At 52.7% G+C, this 16,006-nt stretch overlaps 1 protein-coding gene across 1 annotated transcript in view; it reads left to right on the top strand.

Moving 5' to 3' along the window:
• Positions 1-16,006, top strand: part of Jph3 (junctophilin 3) — a 50,779-nt gene that overhangs the window by 13,227 nt on the left and 21,546 nt on the right. The window contains exon 2 of the mRNA XM_057753679.1: positions 6,344-7,121. Within this exon, the coding sequence (XP_057609662.1) occupies positions 6,344-7,121 (778 nt within the window). The remainder of the gene's footprint in view (positions 1-6,343; positions 7,122-16,006) is intronic.

The following is a 16,006-nucleotide window of genomic DNA, read 5'->3' as shown; positions in this document are numbered from 1 at the left end:
AGGAAATGCTTACCGCGGGGTGACATGAGGCCGAATGTTTGAAGAGCTTCTCCAGTCACATCTCATGTCTGGAAGCTGAACCTGCCCCAGGACCATGTTTGGCAGAAGCTGTAAGATGATGGGCTGGCTGGGGTTGCCAAGCACGTGGTGCATGGTAGGGAAACCCGTTTTGAGTGCTCATCTCCGTCCTCCTGGCATGGGCCTCTTCCTGTCCTCCTTCTATGCCCTGCAGCCCAACCCTTGAGGCAGGCCAGCTACCCACTGAGAGTCCCTGGACCTTGGGTACTGAGGACCACAGCTTGCCGTGTGCTCAATGAGCAGAGCCAAGGTCACTGTGGGTCACATCTTCATCCCCGAGGTTCTGAGTTGCCAGCAACCTGCTCTCTGTTGGGTAGAGGGAAGTTGGAGAAAGGTGATAAGGATACGGGGAACATGGAGTCTCTGGGGTCCTCCACAGGGACATACAGAGATGCTGGGGACCTCCCTGGGGACTCACAGAGACCCAAGGAACCTCTGTGGAGACAGAGAGACTTTGGGGACCACTGTGGAGAAACACTGTACTTCTCTAAACCCGAACTTCTGTGAAAGTCACATTAACTATTTTACTAGGACTATGAAGAGCATCCCCATGCTGCTCCAGTGTGGACAGTGGTCAGCCGAGAGAAGTGTTACTATGAAGTCCACATGCTCAGGCCACTAGGGTGTAGCCTGTCATTCACAAAGCTGACTGCGTCAGGCTTGTCCTTTCTCAGGCTGAGGTGGACCATGCAGGTAGCTCCTCAAGCCGCCACGTTGACCCTACGCTGCTCATGGTACCTCTCATTCAGGCAGCGTGGAGATGAAGATGGGGTTGCTCTTGACCTCTCCTGACTCCATGTTTGTGTTATGCAAACGTGATGCATGTGTCCTCCAAAGTGGCCACCTTCTGGTCACCTTCCTGCTTCCTCCATCTGCTGTCTGACTCGTCCCTGGTGGCTGCTTTCCCTCTTGTCAGTTCTGTCTTCTCCTGTCCCTAAACCCGTCTGAGAACGCATGTGTCCACAGCTTATGAAGACTGTGGTAGACTCAGAGTTCAAGCAAGCCACGCCACCCAGGGATGCCACATTCCACAACTAGATACCACATTCCTTCAGAGGCTGACCTGCCTCTGTAAGCATGCAGTTGGTGTTAGGTCTTCAACAGCCTACACCAGAAGACGGAGAACCTCGGATTCTCGTCCCCATCCCCTCCCCTGGCCACCCCAGTGTTGGAGCACAACTTTAAAGCGGAATCCATACTTGGTGTTTTTCATCCTTGCCACTGCAAGCTGGATTACTGCTGAGTCAAGCAATGTTCCCCAATGTACATTTTCCGTGCACAATCTGAGTTAGCAATCGACTGTTTTTTAATTGTATTGTTTTATTTAAATCATTGGTCAGTTTTTCCCCCACCCTCCAGATGCTCAATAAGAAAAACCTCTCAGGGCAGCTCTTCCTCGCACACCTGTCAGGTCTCTGTAACCATGCAAATCCAAGTCTGTTTCCAGGCCGATTCTTCGTCTCGGTGCCCCTCCATCATCATCCCCATTTGATCACCCTGTCTTCCTCTTTCTTAGGTTCTTCCCTTGTTTTGGTGGACCGCATCCTGCAGTAGCTTTCTGAGAAAGGATGCCTAGAAGGTCACGTTTGTGTGTCTTAATCGCTTGATTGACATGTTGGTGTAGACTGCAGATGAAAAATCATTTTTATTCAGAGTCTGTGCCTTGTGGGGGGCTCAGTTTCATATCAGGGAAGCCTTGCTGTTGCGCAGTCCTGTGTCATTCTGTCTGTTGGGTAGTGTTTCTTTTGTTTCGTTTTTGTTTTTCGAGACAGTTTCTCTGTGTAGCCCTGATTGTCCTAGAATTCCCGATGTAGACCAGGCTGGCCTTGAACTTAAAGATCTGCCTGCCTCTGCCTCCCAAGTGCTGGAATTAAAGGCATGTGCCATAAGTATACATATCTTGTATGCTCCATTTTGTGTTTTTCTGGAAACTTCCTGCTGCCATGTCCTTCCGTTCATTCTGCAGGGATATGGGTCCTCAGCACGTAGACCCTCCTGTTCTGGGAGACCATCATCTCAGTATTTGGTTTTTCCTTTTTGTGCTTTCTTGGGACTTCATTTTAGGGCTTCCTGGATGAAACCTTTGGTGCCTGCCTCAGTGTCCTGCCCACTTCATTTCCACCTTCATCTCCTGGAAGAGCGTGTGTCCATACAGTTCCATCCCTGGGTTGGAGGGATCAGGTGAACACACTTCTCCAGTAGCCATCGCTCTCCAGAGCCGCGCCAGGCTTTAGAATGTCACTCTGTGGTTGGTGATCACAAGGATGTGGTCATTCTCATGGCCTTTTCTAAGGATAACTTGCCAAAGACCTTGAGAAAACCTTCCTTGTGACTGAGAAATTTAGTTCTGGGGATGTGTCATAAGGACAAAGTTTGATACTGTGTATGAATATCAGCCCTTATAAATAGGCAACGTGTGGGTGACCGTTTAACTCGGTTTGTAGTCTGTGTCTGGTGTGTGCAAAGCCCATGATTCAGTCCTTAGCACCATAAATAAATATGAAGTAAGTAATACAAAAAATAAGGTAAGACCCACAGGTCGGACCCAGTGGTGATTTCTGTGGTAGGAGACACCCATGCAATGCATTATTACACTGCCATTATTAACAATGGGAAGAGGTCCTCTGTGAAGCACAGAAGGTTCTAGAACATGCTGTTACTATGTGCTATGCTAGGCACGGTTTCCCTACCTCCCTGTCCCGCCTTTATGCCTAAGACACCGGGGCGTACTTCTGCGATGGTAGGATCCACCCCATCGGGACCTTGGAGTGTTGTGCTTCTCCTCTCGAACACAAGCTCGACAGGTGATTTCCATTCTCAGGGGCAGCACTACAGTGTCCACAATGGTCACTTGAGAGGCCTGTCTGGCACAGTCCCCTACCGTGACAGTGCCCTGGTACCTTCTTTACTCGGGTGACATGGATTCAGCCTGCTCCCCAGAATGGTTGGGAAAATCACTTCTTGGCTGAAGCCCACGAGGCACAGCTTGAACCCTCGGTGCCATGCACTCGCTGGCCAAGACAGCTGACACTCCCATCCTCCCAGCTTCCTAGAGCATCCCATTGGCCACTGTGGGCAGAGGGCTGCCAGGCAGCAGCCTCCCTGTCCTTTATGGATGAGGATGGCTACAGATCAGGTTGGAAGAGGGTGCCCGTCCTGGTCCTCAGACCAGTGGCCTCCAACCTTTGTGGCAATGGACTGAAGGGCTGGTCCCCGGGTCAGCTGCCTTCCCTGCAGGCCTCTGTCCCAGCCCAGCTTTGAGACCACATAATGACCCATGTGGGAATTCAGAGAGGTCTGCCCCTGCATCCAGGTGGGGTGGATTCCAGTGTGTTCTCTGTAGGACCCTCTGTGTCCTGTCCCTTCTCCTTGACCCCACCTATGTGACCATCATGGGTAGCTACATCTCAGGCTCAGCTCTGGAGAAGCCAACCTTGCTATATTGCTGGCCACTTTTTCTTCTCTTCTTTTCTCCTTCTGTTTTGTTATTTTGTTTGCTTTTGTCAAGGAGTCTCACTTAGTAGTCAGGCTGGCCTCAAATATATGATGATCCTTTTTCTTTAGCCTTCCCAGTACTGGGATTGCAAGCATGAGCCATCATGCCGGACTTTTTCTTTTTCTTTCTGTGTAAGACTTGGGATGGATCCCAGGCCCTCGCATGTGCTAAGTATGCGTTCTGTCACTGGGTTGTGCTGTCGGCCACCAGTTATGTTTCACCAAGGACGCCACAGCTCTGGGCAGGTTTGTCCAAAGCCCTGAGCATCTGTTACTGCTGAGAGCCACACATCCGTAAAAGCTATGTGCCTGCAGTGTGGGGTTGGTGCCTGAGTAGCCAGGAAAGGACACTCTGGGCCCTTCAGGAACCTGGTACTAGTCTGGGCCAGTGTAGTATGTGGATGGTTGGTTCAAGTGACTGGTGTGTTGCTAGTGGCTAGGGAGAAACATGAGCTGGGTTGACCTGGAGGGCTTGGGTTTGACTAGGGAGACACTCTGTGAACTCAGCCTCAGTTAACCCGATCTCCTTAAGTCTGATCTGGCTGGGACCACTTGGCTGGGGGCTGTGAGGGGAGAAAACAGCTGAGAGTGATGATGGTGCGCACGTGGACCCTGAGTGGGGTTGCCTGGCTCACACCTGACAATGGCATGCATTTATCTCAGAGGTCTGTAAATGAGGAAGGGGTCCTGGGTGATGGGGGGCATAAGGGACCAGAGGAGGTAACTACTATGGAGTCCCAGTCATGTCACATCTGAAGAGAAAGGTCCTGGCCTGCTGTGCCTTTAGAATGCACGAGAGAACCAAGTTTGTGCTGAAATCATTTGGTTTGACACCTTGTGCCTCAGAATGATACCAGTGTCCGCCTCGGGGCATCTGCTGTCGAGGGCTGGAAGAGCCCCTCCCAGGGTGATGAGCCCTTCTGCTGGGTCTGCATAGAGGGAATCTGAAGGGGTCCCAGACCTTGCCTCCAGTCAGACAGTCATAGCAGAGCCAGACAGGAACGGGAGTGGGGGTCTGAATGTCCCCTTGTCTCCTTGTTGCTGCTAGTGCCTTCTTAACATCTTGGGGCTCGGAAGATGGCTCCGTCAGTACAGTGCTTGCCACATGACCTGAGTTCAATTCAAGCACCCATGTAAAAAGCCAGGTGTATAGCACATGCCTGGAACTGCAACAGTGTGGGTGGATCCCTGATGCTTGCTGGCCAACCAGTCTACCTGAATTGGTGAGCTCCAGGTTTAGTGAGCTCTTGTCTCAAGGAGAAGGTGGAACATCTGGAGAGATGGCTCAGTGGCAGATAGTGTGCACTCCTCTTCCAGAGGTCGCAAGTTCAGTTCCCATCACCCACTTTAGGTGGCTCACAACCTCCTGTAAGTCCAATTCCAGGGGATCTGGTGCCCTCTTCTGGCCTCTGCAGGCACTGCGTACACGCAGGAAAACACATAAGTGAAATTAAAAGTTAAACCTTTTAGAACATTTTAGTTAAGATATTTTAACTAAAAATTTTAAGTCTTAACAAAGTGGAGAACAGCCATTGAGGAATACAGCCACCAACAATTTACCTCTGCACAGATGTGCACACTTGCACACATCCATGAATATGTACACACACACGCACACACATTCTCACATTTTTGTTTTGTTTTTTTCAAGGCAGGATTTCTCTGTGTAACTTTGGTACCCGTCCTGGAACTAGCTCTTATAGACCGGGCCGCCCTTGAACTCACAGAGATCCACCTGCCTCTGCCTTCCAAGTGCTGGGATTAAAAGCGTGTGCCACCACCACCTGGCCCTCAACCACCCTTTCTTATTTGGAGAAAGAATTTGGCTGTTTTACCCAGGTTGGCTCTGAGTTTCTGGGCTCAAATAATCCTCCTGCCTCAGCCTCCGAAGCACATTCCGTGGCACCTTTCAGCATGCTGTTCAGTGGTATTAAACGTGCCACCATGTAGTCACTATCGACCCTAGAACTTCGCCATCACCCCAAATGGAAACATGGCCCCCAGGGAGGGGCATTAGCCATGAACTCCTGTTCCCGCCCCTGGGGCTTTATCCCTATAGGTGGAACCAGGAGGATTTGTCCTTTGATGCCTGGCCGCTTTTACTTTTATGGTGCAAAGGTTGTGCCTTGGTATGGTGATATCAATACATCCAACTTTTCTTGGCTAATTTTCCATGTTATGGCTTTGCCACAAGGCTGACCATGATTGACACGAAGTTGTTTTGGACTCCTGTGGACAGGGCAGTATAGAGGTGGCGTGTTTCTATGCTCCTGGTCCTACTGTGTTTGTGGTCTGCTCATTGTCCCTTCCCCATGCACCTGATGCTCATCTAGGGTGTGCCCATCGAGTAGACGGGCTAGCCTTCTGGGACACCTCCAGTAGCAGCAGTGGGGACCTCACTCTCCTAAGGGGAGCCCTCAAGAGACTCATGGCCTTCAGCATTCTACAGGCCATGCTTCCTTCCCTCTTTTACCTCCCTCTGAAGGCTCCCCAGGGTCACTCTGGATTCTGCCTCTCTGTATCATACCCCACTGCAGTCTCAGAATCCAGCCATGGGAAACAAGACAGGGGCGCCTTTGAACATTACTACCAATGAGGTCAATTTACAGCCTCGCTGTGGCTCCTCTGCCTGCCTCTGTGCCCAGGTAAATCTACTTGGGATTCACCCTCAATGAAGAGGTTCTGAGGGGCAGGTGGATGTGGGTGTCCCACACACCTGTCACCCACATCCTGCCCCAAGAGCTCACCCCTCTCTCTTCTGTCTCCCTAGGGACGTACCAGGGCCAATGGGTTGGTGGCATGCGCCAGGGCTACGGTGTGCGACAGAGTGTCCCCTATGGCATGGCCGCAGTCATCCGCTCGCCCCTGAGGACGTCCATCAACTCCCTGCGCAGCGAGCACACCAACGGTGCGGCGCTGCACCCGGATGCCTCCCCGGCAGTGGCCGGCAGCCCAGCTGTGTCCCGCGGTGGCTTCGTGCTGGTGGCCCACAGTGACTCGGAGATCCTAAAGAGCAAGAAGAAGGGGCTGTTCCGGCGCTCCCTGCTGAGCGGCCTGAAGCTGCGCAAGTCTGAATCCAAGAGCAGCCTGGCCAGCCAGCGAAGCAAGCAGAGCTCCTTCCGCAGCGAGGCGGGTATGAGCACCGTGAGCTCCACGGCCAGCGACATCCACTCCACCATCAGCCTGGGTGAGGCCGAGGCCGAGCTGGCCGTCATAGAGGACGACATCGACGCCACCACCACTGAGACCTATGTGGGCGAGTGGAAGAACGACAAACGCTCAGGATTCGGCGTGAGCCAGCGCTCGGACGGGCTCAAGTATGAGGGCGAGTGGGTCAGCAACCGGCGGCATGGCTACGGGTGCATGACGTTCCCCGATGGCACCAAGGAGGAGGGGAAATACAAGCAGAACGTGCTCGTGAGCGGCAAGCGCAAGAACCTCATCCCGCTGCGTGCCAGTAAGATCCGGGAGAAGGTGGACAGGGCCGTGGAGGCAGCCGAGCGGGCAGCCACCATCGCCAAGCAGAAGGCCGAGATCGCCGCGTCCAGGTAGGGTTGGGCAGAGTGTCCTGCAGGACCTGTCTTTGGACACCAAGTACGTGTTCATGACCTGCTCTGCCCATAGGTGCAGTGTCCCGTGTGAGGCCTGCACAGTGGTTCTCTCTCTGTCCCCCACAGAGTCTTGGTGTTCCTTGGAGGTCCTCGGGTGATTATGGGCAGAGGTGGGGCAAAGAAATGATCTGAGAGGGAGGGCTGGAGGACCTGCACTTCCTAAACAGGCTGGGAGGGAGTCCAGAGGCTGCAGGGAGGGAAGGGATGCCTCTTTTATATGTGTCTAAGTGTGCTTTGTTCCTGTGCACCACTCATGGACAGAGAAGGCGGTTGTTCTGTGGGCATGCCTCCCGCTGGCTGGTGCCTTCTGCCTCAGGGACATGGGAGGACGCTGGACGCTACTTCAGTGGCCCAGATCTGTGGCTGGGGGACCCACACGGGCCCCAAGAGACATCTCTTCCAGTGGGCAGAACAGCTGGGGGGGGGCAGTGAGGGACTCACATAAGACTTGGTATTTTGGGTCAATAGCTGCCCCACTCAGACTATGCGGCATTAAACTTGGGGTTCAGAGGGGCCATCGGGCCCCAGGGAACATCCTGTGTTTTTTATTGCTCAGTGTCAGTGCATTGTGTTAGCCTCAGGGCTGGAAAAGGTGCCCCAGGCTGGCTCTCTGGAAACCACACAGGCAAGTGTGGGAGCCTGGGCTGGTCTGTGAGAGTCAGGAGGCAGCAGACAGGGGAGTCACAGTCTCAGGCTTGAGGATGCTGCCCTGTGGGAAGCCCAGAGCTTGCCCGTGTGTTGCCTCTGCGCTCTGCAGTGACACACCTGTTAGATTAGTGCCGTACCTTTGTGAGGGCGTTTACACGGTTATCCACTGAGCCAGTCTACCACCATCTTCACCAGATCACCTGTGCCCGCTTGCAGGCGATCATCATGACCCAGCTTATTGGTTGTGGACTTTCCCTTAGAAGTGGGGTGGGGAGCCTTCACCTGAGTAGCCAATTCCCTCATTCCAAATAGCTGTGTGCTCTTCTGCCCTGATTGCACGTGGTCTGTAGGTCTTGGGGGAGGGCTAGAGGCTATAGGTGGGGGAAGGATTGAGGGCAGAGGCTCCATCTGTATGGCTCTGGGGAAGCCAACAGCCATTCTGGATAAAGACTTTCCAGAGTGGCCTTTTGGGGAAAGCACCCATATTCCTGTCAGTAACCTCCACCCAGGCTCTGTAAGGAAACCCAATAAAGTTGTTGGTTCCCCAAGGTAAACTTTGGTGGCATGTACCTTTGATCTACAGTCCAGAGCACAGGTGTCAGTTAGTGAGAAACCTGTCCCCCCGTGGTGTCTGTGGTCTAGAAGGGAGCACAAGAGCTCTAAAATGCTGAAAGAAAGGCAGAATTTCTACCTCAGTATTGAGGTCTGAGCCTACCCTGTGTTAGCCCCTCCCACTGCCCTGAAGACCACCTGGAAGTGGCTGTGAGTGGCAAATGTGGCCGCTCCCCTGGGATTTTAGGAACCTGCTCAGCTGTAGGTGTTTTTACTGTTGTGAACATAGGCAGCGCCCTTACCACATACAGAAAGTTGGGAAATAACAGCCAGAAGGCCACGGTGCTGGCTGAAAGCTGATGTGTGTATCCCAGCACCCCCAAGCATCCAATGAACTAGCTTCCATTTGTTTTGTTTTACTGTCTCCCTTGTATTTTGGAACTCTGGTGGATGAGGGATAGCTCAGAGGCTAGGGTTGCTGGCCACAGCCCTGTCAGTTCCCAGATGAATTCTTTTTGTTGTTTGGTTGTTGTTGTTTGTGTGTTTGCTTAAAACACAGTCTCTCTATGTAGCTCTTGCTACCCTGGAGCTCACTTTGAAAGCTAGGCTGGCCCTAAACTCAAAGAGATCTGCCAACCTTTGCCTTCTGAGTGCTGGGATTAAAGACACATGATGCTGTGCTTGGCTTTAGAAGACTTCACGAATGAGGATTTGAGAAGCAGGAGCAAGTATCACGGGATACCTTCCCACAGACCTGATGTCCCATGTAAGCCACCACCAGATCCCCAGTGTTGGGCATGTGCACAGGGGACCCAACGTAGTTTCTATATAGATGCCATGGGGCCCTGGGTGAAGCTAGTCTCCCTGGAACAGGGAGGCGGAGTTGGACCCAAGCCCGTGTGGGGAGAACCCTCAACCTTCGTAGTCGATGTTTCTCTCTGAGCCTCAATTTCCTCATCTATAGCAAAGGAGCCATGCTATTCCCAGCACCTGCCCCGGCCTGCTTTCCCCAGAGTGTGAGAATGCCAAGATAGACATAGGCTGCCACACAGTGGCCTCCACACCTCAGGAAAGCCCGGCGGTAGGCATATGAGGACAAGAAGGACTCAGAGAAGTTGGGATCAACCTGGGTGTGAGTGAGCTCTGAGTCACTCACCAGGGCCTTGGGTCCTGGCCAGTCAGCCAGTGTTTCTGTCTCCTGTGGTTCCTCTGTTGTGTTTTCCCTAGTGGGCAAAGGGACGAGTGGAGGGAGGAGGCAGGGAGGAGACGTGTGTATCCTTGTGCACCGGGGCACCAACAGACCTACACACACACTCACGGGCTCCAACCTAGTCTGTTGAAACCATGAAGCACATCCATGTGCTCCACTCCCCGTGACTGCCTGACCCCAGGCTTGTTTTCTGCATGGCTAAGGCTACAGAGATGGCCCCGTCCTGTTTCCTTACCAGTGGCATGACCATGCGATGAAATGAACTCTGGTTCTGCATTTCCACAGATGCAATTTCATAGTCTTTTGAGAAAGAAGCCAGTTGATTAAAGGGTCCCCATTCTACCTCCACATAGTATGGGACCCATAATGTGTATTATGTACAGGTATGCCAATTCCCTGGATGCCCTCCAGGCTAGTCTTAGGTTATTGGCATGTGCCACACTGTAGGGTCTGGACTGGTTGTGACTGATAGGAAAGACAGGAGGCATCAGACCCTCACCAGCCATCAGGAACCGGCTTCTTAGACTCTGACATTGAAAACAGCAGGGACCTGTGTTCAACTCTATTGTCACTGCCATCTCTATTGTCATAGCAGGGCAGGCTGCTCTATAAGCAAGGGTTCCCACTAGAGCGGTAGTTGTCAACCTGTGGGTCATGACCCCTTTTGGGGTCACGTATCAGATATTTATAATACAGTTATAATACAGCCTATCAGATATTTATAATACAGTTTACAACAGTAGCAAAATTACAGTTGTGAATAGCAAGGAGGTAACTTTATGGTTGGGAGGGGGTCACTACAACACAGGGAACTGCATTAAAGGGTCACCATACTAGGAAGGCTAAGAACCCCTGCACTAGAGGGTGGTGGAGCCCATGATGTGGGGCCCGGTTTACGGCTGGTTCCATCATCGCGGGTGTCACCCTAGCAATGCTCCGAGTGCTGACTCCTGGTACCCAGAGTCTTCTGTTGGAGGTGGGGAGGTAGTGCAGCATCATCTAGAAGGCAAGCCACCATCCCAGGCTGTGAGCCTGAATCCGTGTCTCCTGCATCTTCCCAGTGGGCTTAGAATGTGAGAACCAAGGAAGGGAGCCAGAGGCTAGTGTTGATAGGTGCAGATGGCAAGTGACTCACAGAGCTTTGAAGATAGCCAGTGACTAACAGAGCCTTGAGTCCAGCAAGAACCACAAGCAGCTGAGCTGCCACTGCAGAGCGTCCATCCCTGGGGTCATCACAGTTACCATCAAGATGACAGAGTCACGGGGCCATGCTGCTCCATTCTCAGCCTGCATGTCAGGGCTCCTTCGGTAAGTGTAGTGAGAAACTCCCATGGCATCCTTATCAGACATTCCAGGCCATCTTGGTGATGACTCCAGGAAGGCTGGGGCCAGGCACAAGGAGAGTTAACTCTGAGAGGTGCCATCACTCTTGGAGAACCTCTCCTGAGGCCCATCTTGGTGAGGGCAAGGGAGCTCTAGCACCTTCAAGTACCCTTTAAAGACAGCACTGGGGCTGGGAAGATGCTCTGTGGTTAGGGGGACTCAAGTTCAGTTCCCAACACCCACATCAGGCAGCACCCACCCACCTATACAGCTCCAGTGACTCAGACACCCTCCTCTGGTCTCCGTGGGTACTGCACACACACACACACACACACACACACACACACACTAACACATGGACACAAAGCCATTAAGTGAGAAATAAAATAAGAGTCTTTATTCAAGACTACCTCTTGGAAAGTGGGTGTGTACACCTGGGAAGAGGCCCACTCAGGAGAGTGTCCATCCCCTGCTGTTCCCCATGAAATAGCATGCCCTTGTTAAGGGATAGGAAGCCCCTGTGTACCATTTTGAGCTAAGCCTGTCCCCTCAGCACTGCATGCAAATGCCATGGTCCTTCTCATCCATGCATCTTCCTGTGGTCAACTGTGGTCTCTCCATAAATCCCATATGTAAACAATTCATGAGTTCTGCCGCCCCCCAGCTTTGGGACAGGCTTTCCCCGTGTTCTCACAGGGCTCTCACCGGGCACCATTCTGAGGTGAGCGGTGCTGTCTGGCACCACCCCACCCCACCCTTCCCAGGCTGTGACTCATCCTGTGACTTCGTCTTGTCCATCCTATCTATGCTATGGATGATGCTCACCCGAGAGCCACCGAGTTGCTGTCTTCAAGCGACCATGTTTGACTTAATAGAGTGGCTGTCCTGTTACTAATAGTTATGGTGGGTGCCTGAAATAAGTGGACAGAACAGGTTTAGGGTTGGAACCTGAGATCTCAGCCCTCTTTGTGACAAGGGGACCTGCTGTACACGTGTTACACTTGCCTTGTGATGCTAGCATTGCACTGTGTCTGGTTCTCTGAGCTTGTCCCTTCTTGTTCTCCTATCCCAGGAGTCTCCCCACTGGTGCAGCCCGGTGTACCCATGTCTTCACTGTTGAGATGTGAGTGTCGATGTGGCTGGAGCCCTTGCCCTAGAGCCCGTCCTCGGTTGGAATGTTCTGGGTATTTCTGATCTTGCAGTCTAGGAGTACGGCTGCAGAGGACATCCTGCTACCCATCCCATTTCTGCACCACCCTTCCCTGTAGCATTATGGTCTGCTGAGAGATGCAGGCTGTGAGCCTGTGGCGGATGCAGCTCCCAGGAGGAGGCCGTGGGTCCTGGGTTTATGGATGTGTTCCAAGGGGCTGAACAGAGACCCCTGAAGTGCACCTATTTCTCAAGCCCAGAACCAGCAACTATGTCACCTCTCATGGCAAAAGGACTTTGCAGATGTTGTTGAGGATGTGGAAGTGGGTGATTATCATGGACACCCCCCCTCAGGTGGCCTGGTGTCATCACAGGGTCCTTGCACGAGGGCGGCTGTGAAAGCAGAGATTAGAGCTGTGAAGTACAAAGATGGAAAAAGAGCCCAGGAACCAAGGAACACAAGCAACGTCTAGACATTGGGGAAGTTAAGGGAAGGGGTTTTCCTGGAGCCGATCCGGAAGTGACTGACGCAGGCCAAACCTCGATTTCAGCTCTTCTGTGTTTTGGAAAATCTGTATAGCAGGTGGAACTTTGTAACAGTGATTTTGGGAGATTTACTTACATACTTACTATTCTGGCCACAGTCCCGTCTGCCTCTGAGCACCCCAGAGAATGCTCAAGTCCCCTTGTTCCCCCACTGGCCGCACTGCCCCACAGTATAGCACTTTCTGGTCCAGGGTTAGGCTCCTGCCCCTGTGGGAGGCCGGTCACACCTCTGGTGGGCAAAGGCCCATCTGTCTGTGCTCAGCCCTGCAGCTTGAAACTGAACAGGGTAGGTGGGGACGGGTTTTAGGGTCCTGAGAAGTGATTAGACGCAGGAGCAGCTGAGGGGATACTGGAGGCGAATGGCTGGTGTATACCACCCAGGGTTCTGGGTTTACCCAAAAACCTCAGTTCTGCCTCGGTGAGCTGGGAGATCATGACCTTGGCTGTCTGGCACCTTCTGTGGTATTTCTCATAGGCCCATAAACTTGGGAATGTGGGCAGCCTCTGCCCATGGCAGCACTGCCTCCTAGTCCTCACCGCAAGGGCTCTCACCTTGCTGCAAACAATTAGACCCTGTGGTTGGAAGCCACAGTTAGGACAGCTGTCACATGCCCTTCCTATGGAACTGCTGGTCACATGGTAGTCTAGGGTGGCTGCACCGTCTCAGGCAGCTGTCACCTGGATTCTAAGAGGCTCAGCAGGATTCAGAAGAGAAACAAGTCAGCTGGGGCCTGTTGTGTCCACAGCTCACTGGGCCTGAGTCCTTCAATCCCAATCAGGTGAAGAATCTGTGGGACTCAGGCCCATAGCACTCTCCTTTCCCTAAATGAGCCTGTTGCTGTTTAGAAGATCCCTGGTATGGGCCTCCATGGGATCTTAGTGGTCTGTCCTGGGATTTGGCAACATCATGGTGTCTCTTCTGAATCCAGTCTGACCTTCTCACTAAATACTCTTTCCCCATCTTCTTCTTTTATTTTTTTAATTTTCGAGACAGGGTTTCTCTGTAGCTTTTGGTTCCTGTCCTGGAACTAGCTCTTGTAGACCAGGCTTGGCCTCGAACTCACAGAGATCCGCCTGCCTCTGCCTCCCGAGTGCTGGGATTAAAGGCGTGCGCCACCACCGCCCGGCTTTTCCCCATCTTATTGCAGAAGTGCTAAATGGCTCTGCTGTCTGTGACCTCGGCAGGTGTCTAAACTCTGTAGGATGACAAGTGGAGTCCTGTGCCACATGCCGTACATATACCATGTCACTAATGTGTCAGCATGACCATCCCGGGGTCAAGCTGACCCCAGTGGACTCAGCCTGAGGTATCCAGGCATTTATTATCCTAGCCTCAGCTCCTGTTCCCCTTGCTCCCACTGGCGGATGCATGTACAGGGTCTCTGTATCTTTCAGTAACAGGCTGTCGTCACAGCCAGCTGTCTTTGTTCTTTGTTCCTCTGCCTTTCTTAGGCCCACCTGTACCTTTTGCAGGGAGCTCACAGTGCCTGCTTGCTCAGGCAGTTCACATGCCCGAGAAAGGGGCTGTGTTCAAGCCTCCTGCCCTGGCCTCAGTCTCCGGAGTGATGGGTGTGCTCTGCCAGGCTTGGCTCACCCACTGCTCTGCACTGGTTCTTTGTGAGGTTGATGCTAGACCTTGCTGTGACATCTGACATAGCTGCCTAGTCCTGTGGTCTTCCCATGCACATGGCTCCAGCCACACTGACTCTTCTGGGAACCTCTCCATCCTGCTAAAAAAGCCTTATGGCCGCTGTGGCAAAGTGCCATAGACTGGGCAGACACAGCAGCAGGAATCTGTCCTGTGTGGGATTCTGGAGGCTGCAGTGGGTGGAGTCATTTCTTCTCTGCAATACCAGGGTAGAGCCTTTTATCCCAATAGGACGCTTGTAGGGTTTCTTGGAATTCCAAGGTTCCATGTCTTGTGGTCCCATCACTCTGACCTCTACCTGTGTCCCTCTGTGTTTACTTTCTTTTCTTCCTTCCTTTTTTTTATTCATGGAGAGTTTACTATGGTGCATGTATGAAGTTCGGGGAGTCAGTTCTCTCCTCTGCCTTTACGTGAGCTCTGGGGTTTGAACTCAGGTCACCAGGATCATCTGACAAGCGCCTTCATCTGCTGAGCCATCTCCATAGCCCTGTGTTCTTTTCCTTGTAAGAAACAAAAAACAAAAAACTAGCTATTGAATATGGGCCCATTGGAGTCCATAGTGGCCTCATCTTACCTTAGTTATTTCTGCAAGGACCGTGTCCCAGGAAGACTGAACTGAGACTGCGGATTGGCAGGAAGCAGGACACTATGGAGCCTGACCACTGCCTGATACTCTTCCATGGCCGGCAGAGGCACTCCTCTGTGTAGAGGGCCAACTCTCCACCATTGGCTTTGAGTTCTGCAGCCAAGGTGCTTGCTACAACAGTGACCCTTAGGTCTCACCACCAGGTACTGGCCCAGGCCTTCCACTCTACAGGCGGCCATGATTGTGTCCTCAGCATGGGCTCTGGCGTGCAGGGTTTCTACTCTTGGGACTTTTTGCTGGTGGAATTCCATGATAATCTACCCACGGAAGGTGCGTGTGCGTGTGTGTGCGCGCGTGTGTGTCTGCAACTGTACAGATGGTTCAGTGGAGTGAGAGGCATGTTCAGCTCAGCCCCGGGAATTTCGCAGCACTGTCTCTGGTTCTGGCCTTTGAAAGTGTCCACCCTCTGTGTCTTTAGTGCTCCCGCCCCCTCCAGGTTCAACGCTGGGGCCTGTGTTGTCATTCATAGACTAGGATGGGCTCTGCTCCCTGTGGGATGCCTACCACCACCTCTTGCCTTGGGAATCAGCACAGCCAAGCGTAGGCTTCCCTCTTCCAGGTTGGAGACGGAAGGAAGAAACAGAGGCAAGGGTGAGGAGCCGAGTAGGATGTGGAAACAGCTCACTGACCTTGGCCTCCAAGGCTTAAAGCTGTGTGTGTGTGTGTGTGTGTGTGTGTGTTGTGTAATGCCTGATTCTAGGGTGTTTTAAAGTATAACTGATAACTTGGGGTCTCTCCAGTCTGTGTAACACACAGCCCACCATGGAGTCAGGGTGTGGTTGCAAGGTTAGCTCAATCTAAATGTCCCTGGGCTAGCTCCCACTCCCGGAGTAGACGGCAGGCACAGACAGCATTGGGGCCCTCTCCCCATGGTCTTGCTTTCCTCTGTCCTCTGTGTCACTATCCAGAAAGTTCTTAGCGGGAGGTAGCGGAGCCTGGCAGGTGTGTTTGCCCACGCACCTGACAGTTCTTAACCTTTGCGGGAAGGACGATGCTCGTTCACTCCCAGCAGCCTTAGACACATCACCTGGAAGCTTCAGGGCTCCTCTACAGCCTGGGATTAGTTGCTTTTCCCAGAGCTCCAGGGAAGAAGAGCTGGT

Source organism: Chionomys nivalis, chromosome 21 (genome assembly GCF_950005125.1).
Source record: "Chionomys nivalis chromosome 21, mChiNiv1.1, whole genome shotgun sequence".
In the NCBI taxonomy this organism is placed as follows: domain Eukaryota; kingdom Metazoa; phylum Chordata; class Mammalia; order Rodentia; family Cricetidae; genus Chionomys; species Chionomys nivalis.
The sequence above is the reverse complement of the archived record's forward strand: the minus strand, read 5'-3'. Positions and strand labels throughout refer to the sequence as shown.